The sequence below is a fragment of the Theobroma cacao genome, chromosome 2 (genome assembly GCF_000208745.1).
Source record: "Theobroma cacao cultivar B97-61/B2 chromosome 2, Criollo_cocoa_genome_V2, whole genome shotgun sequence".
NCBI classification, from domain to species: Eukaryota; Viridiplantae; Streptophyta; class Magnoliopsida; order Malvales; family Malvaceae; genus Theobroma; species Theobroma cacao.
Genome location: NC_030851.1, coordinates 14,903,670 through 14,913,637, shown reverse-complemented (window position 1 = coordinate 14,913,637; position 9,968 = coordinate 14,903,670). Strand labels below are relative to the sequence as shown.

The 9,968-nt window shown below is 37.5% G+C and overlaps 1 protein-coding gene and 1 long non-coding RNA gene across 4 annotated transcripts; both read left to right on the top strand.

Moving 5' to 3' along the window:
* LOC18608921 lies at nt 419–4,302 on the top strand. Its single transcript, XR_001926422.1, has 7 exons — nt 419–490; nt 1,189–1,926; nt 2,028–2,180; nt 2,261–2,528; nt 2,767–2,838; nt 2,918–3,254; nt 4,227–4,302. It is a non-coding gene; the product is annotated as an uncharacterized LOC18608921 (long non-coding RNA).
* Nucleotides 6,044–7,941, top strand: LOC108660455. Of its 3 annotated transcripts, none has more exons than XR_001926421.1 (4): nt 6,044–6,083; nt 6,498–7,060; nt 7,159–7,339; nt 7,428–7,941. XR_001926421.1 is itself a non-coding variant. In XM_018115102.1 (4 exons), exons 2-4 carry the CDS (start codon nt 6,957–6,959, stop codon nt 7,723–7,725), a joined length of 543 nt encoding a protein of 180 aa, XP_017970591.1. In that variant the 5' UTR covers nt 6,044–6,083; nt 6,498–6,956; the 3' UTR covers nt 7,726–7,941. The 3 variants fall into 3 exon arrangements, 2 of the variants coding, with proteins under 2 accessions (XP_017970591.1, XP_017970592.1); XM_018115102.1 differs by having other exon boundaries at nt 7,468–7,941; XM_018115103.1 differs by having other exon boundaries at nt 6,498–7,064; nt 7,468–7,941.

Here is a 9,968-nt window from a genome sequence, read left to right as displayed (position 1 = left end):
CGCTGAAAGTCATGGGTTCTTTTGTATTGTGAATACAATCTAACAATGTGAATATGTGTATGTAATGTAAATTGCTAAATACATGGCTGGGATAGTGCATGTATATTATTATCGATATTGCCATTGTGTTTTGGCTATGTTCACACCCGAGAAAAAGTGTGTGTGTGTGTATGCATGATATGAGAAATTTGTTAAGCAAAGGTAAATGGATAGGCTTGCTTGGGCTTAGTAAGCTATGCTCATTGAGCTCGTGCGCCGGTCATGGCCCGAGAAATTGGGTCGTGACATCCACCGAATGAATGAAATGAATAAATGAATATTATAAGGCCATTTCATTTTAATTAAATATTTTTCAAAAATCGTAAATGTCTGTGTGAAGGAACTCAAAGAGTTTGATTCATTCTTCAATCCCTAAAGTACCAGAGTGTTCGACTTCATTCTTTGCAAGCTTAACGCCACCACAGCAACAATGTCGGTTATCAGTGAAGAGGTCAGTCAGTCTGAAATTAAAACTTTCTTCTGTTCGTTAAATTTTTGCTTGGTTTGTTTGATATGTTCATGTTATTTGCAATTGTTATGTTTAAACTATTTTCTTCTAGATTTTATGGTCGTACCAAAATTTTGAAGAGGGTCAGCATATACATATCGTGTAACAGGAACTACAACATTTGATTTAGAGTGCAGTGGGTTAACTGCTTTTTGGGGTTTTTAGCGTGTCACAACATTGGTTATTTTAGGGTAGTTTGTGTAACGAGTTAGTAATTACACTGATTAGTGTGTCACACGCCATGGGTATTTTAAGCTAGTTCGTGTAAAGAGATAGTAATTATAGTGATTGGCGTGTTAACGTTGGCGTGTAGCAACATTTGACTTGAGATGCATGGCGTGTAACAACATTTCACTTGATACGCATGGTGTGTAACAATATTTGACTTGATACGCATGGCATGTAACAACATTTTACCTGATATGCATGGCATGTAACAACATTTGACTTGATATGCATGGCATGTAACAAAATTTGACTTGATATGCATGGCGTGTAACAACATTTTACTTGATATGCATGGCATGTAATAACATTTTACTTGATATGTGTGGCGTGTAACAACATTTATTTCTTTCTTCAGTATACCTTGTTGAACATTATGTGTTAACTCACTCGTGCATGTGTGCCATGTTTTGCAGATGCAGTCCAAATAATATGAAGATCTTGACAGTTTGCTTATTGTGCCGAGGGAGAAGTGGGCGTTCAATGTCTCTATGAACACCCACTGTAAGTGGTCGCAACTGAATTACATCAACAAGACTCTCTAAGAGAAAGGGCAGTACGATCCAATGAAGCGTACGTGTTTCGGAATGCTGCTGGACGTATATCCACAAGGCTACTTTTACGCAGGTCTCCTGCATAATATCATGATTTGTCGAATCACTGAGACAGATTCAATGGAGCATGTGCTATGATTTGCCATTGGCAAAAACAAAGTGAGCATATCAAAGTAGGAATTCTGCCTTATCATCGGACTAAAGTTTGGTCGAATGCCCGATGTGTTCACACAACTGTACAAGATTGTTGCGGATAGAATTCATGCGAGATATTGGAACGGGAAGTAGAGCGTTAAGCTGCAGGCATTGCTTGAAACGTTTCACGGACCTAACTTTTAGCAACTAGGAGACGTGACCAAGATGGCACTCGTCTTGATCACGAATAACATTTTATTTGGTCAAGATTACTGTAGATGGGTGACGCCTTAGCTCTTGTCATTAGTGAAGGACATCGACGCTTGGAATGTCTTCCCATAGGGTCACTATGTTTGGAGGCTGACCTTGGACTACCTTTTGAAGGGGTTTGAAGTGCTTGCCTTAAACTTGCAGAATGATACTCGTTTAAGCTACAACATTTACGGATTCGCGTGGGTGATATAGGTACTGTCACGTAACATTTTTCATTTTCCTTTTGACATAATAATTTATGGTTGCACTCGTTTATCATTTACGGTCTGATAATGGTTACATTTGACTTACAGTTCTGGGCAATGAAGGCAATTCCAGCCTTGCAAAAGAGAGTTGCCTTTTTTGCTCCGAAGGACAATGTCTACCCACATATGTGCGAATAGAAATGCAATCAGAAGCCAAAAGACTTCTACAAGGCAGTTGAGAAGTTGGAGTCATCTCAGCATGTGCGTGAATAGCTATTAATTTGTGTTGTGAATTGCATAATAATTTTCCCTAAAATTTAATCACAATCCCTATTTTGTAGTTATGGGCAGTCAAGACCTTGGAGCCCACCCCGGATAAAGCCAGACGGGAGTATTCTGTGGACATCGATGTCCCATTATCTGAGGGCCACCAATACGTGCCAATAGAGCATATGGAGGATTGGGCAGACTAGGGCTTAGGTGCAAGGGAAAAGAGGAGAAACTTGAAGCAGAAAATAACCATTGGTGCCACGAAGCAGAGGCGCACCACCGCTATTGGAGTCGATGAGCTGTAGGCCCCCGAGTTGATAGAGGAAAGGGACAACCATGGTAATGGTAGTGAACAGCCAGTAAGGACGATTTTAATAGTTTGTGTTCAACAATTCCATATGTGATTATCGAATAACATATATGTATTTGCAATTGGACCATGCAACGATAACTCCATAACCACCAAGAGGTCTTTCTCAGACGCACAATGCTAATGAGCCGTCGATAATATCAGTTTTAACGGTTTGTGTTCAACATTTCCACATATGTTTATTGAATAACATATTTTTGTTTGCAGTTGGACCATGCGACGATAGCTCCACAACCACCGAGAGGTCATTTTCAAACATACAGTGCTAATGAGCCGTCAGTAAGATCGGTTCTAACAGTTTGTGTTTAACATTTCCACATATGTTTATCGAGTAACACAGTAATTTCTGTTATTACAGTTGATGGAGGGGACGACAACTCCTCAACGATCGATCGGTCCTGCTCAACCGCACAGTGCTAATGAGCCACCGATAAGGATATTAAAGTTCTAACGGTTAATGTTCAACAATGAACATATATGATTATTGAATAACATGATAATATATGTTATTGTAGTTGACCGATGCGACAAGTGTCAATGATGGAGTAGTCACGAAACGTCAGCTGCGACGGATCATGCGCAGGCATGAAAAAGACATGTTGGAGCTGAAGGCTTTAATTCAGTCATTGACTCTCGCAATGCAGATGTTGGAGGATCATATCATTCGTTAGATTCTAGACAGCCTGAAATCACAAGTACGTTATTCTATCTTCACTCATATATTGGTGGTTTACTATGATACCTTCACTTCTATAGGCTTGTAACTAAGTATAGATGTAATAATATGAGCTAGGGGTAGTTTCGTCATTTTCTCTAATAAGCTTCCAGAAGAAAGTTTTATGATATTTTAAGGCCTAAATAGGCCTAAGACAGTATAAATGATGTGTGCTGATGAAAACACGAAGAAAACTAAAAGTTTCAGTAATTTTCATTATAGGGGCAAAATGGTCATTTTTTACCTCGGGTTAAAATTTTAAGTTTTTATGAACTCGAGCATGTTCAGACCATTATGGATATTATCCCAGTGTTAAAAGAGCAAAAAGATTGCATAAAAGATTGGAGGAAAGTAAGTTAATTGGTGGAAGGGCATTTTCGTAATTTTAAAGGAAAAGATAAGATTGCCTATAAATACCTTGAATTTCCAGCAACTTCTTGAATTTTCTAGCAGCTGGTCTTCTTCTTCCCTTCTCCTCTCTCACGTTTTTTCAAACTCCATGGAAGCTTGATTTTCAAACTTCCACAACTTTCTTTCTCTAGCTCCAATTTTCATGCTTTTGGTGCACCCTTCCATAAACCCTTGTGCTATTTCATCTTCTCACTTCAAAAACCTTGAAATATCTTGTTTTCATACTTTCTCTCACTATTTGGGCATTCTAGAGAGAGAAAGAGAGAATCACTCCATTGATTTGAAAGCTATTGGAAGAGAATCCAACTACAAAGGAACCTTAGGGTGAATGATGCACCAAGTTTGATTTTTAGCTGTAGAAAATGGCTAGTAATTTTGATTTATGAGCTGTTTTATTGTTTAGTATGTTCATTACTTTTTAGTGATTAAGATAGTGAACATAGATAGCCATTTAAAGTGGCAATTGAAAACTAACTAAGAGATAGCTTTTAAAGTTCATAGTGTGTAAACTGATCTATTGTTTATGTTAATGTGATCCTAGGTTTTTAAGGAAGCACCATCATTCCAATTGGATCATTAGGGGAATTTGAGTTAACTAAAGGTTCTATAATCAATTGGTGAGTGGACTACCTTCAAAACTGATTTTGGGAATATGATGGATTTGACAAAGTGTTTGAATGACTTTATACAATTTTTCATGAAAATGAATGCCTTGGGAACAAGCTTTTTGAGAAAAGGTTTATGTTATGAAATGTGATTATTATAGATTTCTATGTGGCTACATTATGTTAATATACATATATGCTTGAGTATAATGTTGTGTAATTGTATTGACTCGGCTATGTGCAAGTAGGGAGTGCACATAAATCGAGGATGACCCGATTATGTGCGAGTAGGGAGTGCGCATAACCCGGTGATGACCCAGCCATGTGCGAGTAGGGAGTGCGCATGAGCTGGTGATGATGATGATGAGATGGTGTGATGATGATGATGGGTATATAAGTATATATATATATGTAAATATGTGTGTTATAGGAAATTGATGGATAATGGGTTATGGTTGTAATGCATGTGAAACTTGACATGTTAAACCTTGAGAAATTGTTATGTGTTTTCATGTTGGTTTGGACCTTTTGGCAGGGTGGTTTTTCCTTTGAGAGAAAGGTAAATTTTGCATTGATGCTCTGTATTTCGCTGCAGCGAGAAACTCTCGAATTTGGAGGGGTACATTGGCTGAAAACTCGCTGCAACGAGGATGCATTTTCGCTGCAGCGAGAATGAAACTGTAGCTTCTCGCTGCAGCAAAATGCATTCTCGCTGTAGCGAGAAACTTTTTGTTTTCTGGGTTGCAATTTCGCTGTAGCTAGAAACACTCTATTTCTGGGTAGAAATTTCGCTGCAGTGAGATTGAATNTGGTGATGATGATGATGAGATGGTGTGATGATGATGATGGTATATAAGTATATATATATATGTAAATATGTGTGATATAGGAAATTGATGGATAATGGGTTATGGTTGTAATGCATGTGAAACTTGACATGTTAAACCTTGAGAAATTGTTATGTGTTTTCATGTTGGTTTGGACCTTTTGGCAGGGTGGTTTTTCCTTTGGGAGAAAGGTAAATTTTGCATTGATGCTCTGTATTTCGCTGCAGCGAGAAACTCTCAGATTTGGAGAGGTACACTGGCCGAAAACTCATTGTAGCGAGGATGCATTTTCGCTACAGCGAGAATGACACTGTAGCTTCTCGCTGCAACGAGAAACTTTCTGTTTTCTGGGTTGTAATTTCGCTGCAGCGAGATTTAATCTCGCTGCAACGAGAAACATTCTGTTTTTAGGTTGAAATTTCGCTGTAGCGAGATTGAATCTCGCTGCAGCGAAAAACTTTCTGTTTTGGTCTCTTATCTTGTCCAATTACTGTCCTATCTTTCACTTCTTTTCTACCATATGGGAGCATGGACTTCCAACATTAAGGATTAAAAGAGTTAAGTTTAAATGAGGAGGTTTAGTGAGAAACCCTCAGCCAGTTGAGAAACCCTCGTTCAGTTAATAACTAAATTCCAACGTCGTTGCAACAAAAATTTGTTGTTGTATTTGACTTGCTTGTGCAATATTGAAGCTTTCATTCTTCAAATGATTAGCTATGTATGGGTTCATAATTTTCAAATGATTAATCACTTAAGGGCTCGATAAGGGGTTTTATTAGGAATGAACCAAATTGCATTGTTTTGAAACAAGTGCATCATGATTTTAAATTTTCCTTTGTTGTTGCTTGTTCCTTTCCTTGTTCACTCACTGAGTTTATACTCACCGTTTTCAAATTCATGTTTTCAGATCACGAGGCAGCCGGTAACTAGGACGAGGTGTCCTTGTAGACCTGTGTCCATCTTTTGGTAGGTGTCTCGGCATTAAATAACTGTATATTCATCTGAGTCACTTCGCTGGAAGTCGAATATTATTTTGTTATGTATAGACAAACTTGATGTAAATTATTAAAATACATGTTGTAGGTAATGTATGTATATTTTAAATGAGTAATGCCAGTACAAGTTGGCAATGTATATTACTATTTTGGTTTAAAGTTATAATTTGTGACTTAACAATATTTGATGGTATGATGAGTAAGATAAATAATAGGCTTGCTTGGGTTTAGTGGATTACGTCCATTGGACCCATGAGCCGGTCATGGCCCGAAATTTGGGTCATGACATTTACATTTAGCAGGTGTAGTCTTATTTTTTATTCTCAGTTTATGGTTTATGGTATTTTATGAGCTAATGGATTTTCCCATTTGTCTTATTCTGTAGGGCGATGCTTCATTGCGCGATATTGGTGATGACCACGATGATGCTAATGATGGGCAGCGTGATAAACTTAGTGTTCACATTCACCATGATGTTATTGCTGTTGACGAAGAGAATGTAACTTATGTCAATGATGCTGTGGTAGGGGATGTCACCTTTCAATCAGATGATGCTGAAGAAGACCATGTTCTTGAGGCCGATTCGATTATCGATGCATCTTTGGGAGGGAAAGGGGACCTTCACTTAGGTGAGGCTAAAAAGGACCATCTTCCTAAGGCCGATGCAGTAGTCAAGGCAATAGCATGAGGGGATCGGAACCTTGCATTAGTTCTGGCTGAAGGGGACCATCTTCATCAGAGCACTCCTAAAGGCAGCGCGTCATGGGTGTCTTTACTAGAGTTGTCTGATGTCCATCATCTTGAAGCACTGATTTCAGACCCAACTGAAAGGGCACGGGTCAAAATGGTCAGCAAATACATGGCAAGCCCGTATGTTAATCTGTCAGTGAGCTATCGGGATGTTAATAACTCAATGGTGGAAGGGTACAAAGCTTTCAATAAAGACAAGTGTGTGAGATAAGCTCATAAATAACATTGTAAATATTGTTTTTGAATGAAATATTAATCCACCAAGCCTTTTGAAATTCATTCTGTTACATGTGTAGGCGTAACGTCGAGATCTTAGGGGATCAAGAGGCTGACATTTTCACAACGTTAGAGGATCCCAAAGAGGAAATGACAAGTGAACAAATAGACGCATGCCTCAGCATACTCTGTAAGCGAATGACAGGGCCAAAGTTGAAACTGTACAACAGTCGTGCATACGTGGTTGATACGATATTCTTCGTAAGTTTATTTGTAAATTTTTCAATTCTGAAAATAATAAAGTTTTTGATTGCATAAAGTGTAAGATAATGTATACATGTTTCACAAGACACCATCCATATGCTCTACACCGCATTTTCAATTGAAAGGTGAAGGGTAAGAGGCCAATATACAGTAAAAAATGGGAAGATGTCGATTTCATCCTCGCACCTTGCAATGTGGGTGGGCATTGGGTGGTTGCGAAGATCAACTTGGTCAGGTGGACAATCAAGGTGGTGGACTCCGCAAGAACTTCAGATGCTAAGGATAACAATGTGCGTGTGGCTCAAATGACACCCCTTATGACAATGATCCCAATCATCTGCCACAAAGCTAGTTATTTCCACAAAACGAGTCGAAAGACATGAGATTCGATGCTAATGCCATTGAAAATTCATTTGTCAAAAGCTAAAGTGCATCGGCAGAATGATAGTGTTAGCTACAGTATGTTCACCATAGGGTACATTGACGATATTTTGCAATCGAAACCAATCAAAGTTAAGCAGAATATGATTGCTAATATGCATCGCCAATACGTTCTAGAAATTTTTTTTCAACAATTGTGAGAACGAACCCTAAACATATCTAGAGTTGTATGTACATTTTTTGTAAATACAATTAATTTTATTAATTTTAGTATTTGTACATTTTATACATTCATTTTCCAATTTAAACACAATGCCTATAAATCTGAAAAGCTTATGTAAATTTAAATTAATACTACAACCACGTGGCATGTCACCCCATTGGGGCATGGCGTGTCACCCCTGAATACTGCAACAAGTCAGTATGACAAGCCAAAAATCTGCTTGCACTCAGTGTGTCATGCCAAAAATCTGCTTACACTCAACGTGTCACCCTATAAATCTGCTACCACTTAGAGTGTCGCGCCATAAATCTGCTTACACTCAGCGTGTCATGCCAAAAATCTGCTTGCACTCAACGTTTCACGTAAAAAATCTGCTTGCACTCAGATTTTCACTCCGTTACCACTCAAAGTGTCATGCCATAAATCTACTTCCACTTAGCATGTCACACCATAAATTTGCTACCACACAGCGTGTCACGCCATAAATCTGCTTGCACTCAGCGTGTTACGCCATAAATCTGCTACCACTCAACGTGTCACCAAAAAATGACACCGACATATGACAATTGGGGCGTGGCGTGTCACCATACAATACTGAAGAAGTCAACGTGTCATGCCATAAATCTGCTTCCACTCAGCGTGTCACCAGAAGATGTCATTGACATTTACAAATTATAGCATGTGGCTAACAAGAGGTCAAAAAGATCGAGGCAGTCCCTGTACTCTCTCATTTAGTTCAATTTAGTCCTCGAACTGAAGATCAAATTTTCCCACCAAGGAAAAAAGGGACTAAAGTGGATAAAAATTAACGGTACAGGGCTTAAATTGAAAGAAATTTAAATTATTCATTTCGAAACCACCCCAAAAAAATATTAATGACATAAGATGGAATCAATATTAACAATTATATTTAACTTTATCAACCATGAATACAGTCTTTAATCTAGGAAATTTCAACTTAAAAAATATAACTTAAAATATTCAACAAAATGAAAACATAAAAAATGAATAAATAATTGCAAGCGTGGAACTCAGATTCTATGGTTGTAATAAGAGGTTTGTCATGTCAAAATTAAGTAAGTTAGAATGAGGAATTAATTTTAATTTTATAATCATCGATAACTCCATATCTCTGTTTTTCAATTTTTAAATCAGAAAACACTAAATCAACACATTTTTTTCCTTATTTTACTTTAGCTTAACTAAAAAATGAAGTTAAATAAAACTGTAAAATCCGACTCTATAAATACATGTCATAACATACATGCACTGAGTAGCGTGTTATTATGCTAAGAAAGTCCCTAAGAATAGACGAAACCCGATATTGTACCTAACGGTACACTTAAATTGATTTAACCTCGAACTAGTTGAAATAGGAATCGTATGATGAAATTTAATATTTTATAGTCAAGGAATGACTAAAAATGATTGTTCAAAATTTGAGGGTTCATTTGTGGAAAAATTGAAAATTTTGATGTTCAGGGGCAAAATCGTAACTTTTCCACCCGTGGACAAAATTTGAGATTTTGAGAGAATTTAGATCACATTTGACAAATTGGAGAATGGCATGAGTATAAGGGATGAAAAATATGTCTATGGGCAATTTTTCAGTTTTTGGGGCAAAAATGTAATTTTTGACTTTTACAGGGGCAAAAGTGTAAATTTCAAAAATTACTCCACCAAGACTTTGGATAAGTCTGAGAAATTTATCTAATCTATAGATATGTGGGACAAGTGTATGGTGAAAATTTGAAAACAAATGGACGAAATTTTTAAAACGGACCAATGGGAAAGTGACACACGACATTTTTTTAATGGTTTAATATTATTTTAATGAAAAGTCAGCCCATTTAAACCCCATTTTAAGTGATGGCCGGCCATAAGGAGGAACAAGAGAGGAAACAGAGAGGAAAGGAAGAAAAGAAAGAAAACAAAGCGAAACTAGAAAAATTCAAAGGGGAATTCGCGTTTTTCGCCCGTTTACGAGTCTAACGGTAAGATTTTTCGACTTTAGCTTGATTT

Coding starts and splice junctions, on each gene's coding strand:
- LOC108660455 (XM_018115102.1), top strand. CDS start 6,957: ATGGTCAGCAAATACATGGCAAGCCCGTATGTTAATCTGTCAGTGAGC. Junction 7,061..7,158: donor AAAGCTTTCAATAAAGACAA/GTGTGTGAGATA, acceptor TTACATGTGTAG/GCGTAACGTCGAGATCTTAG. Junction 7,340..7,467: donor TGGTTGATACGATATTCTTC/GTAAGTTTATTT, acceptor TTCAATTGAAAG/GTGAAGGGTAAGAGGCCAAT.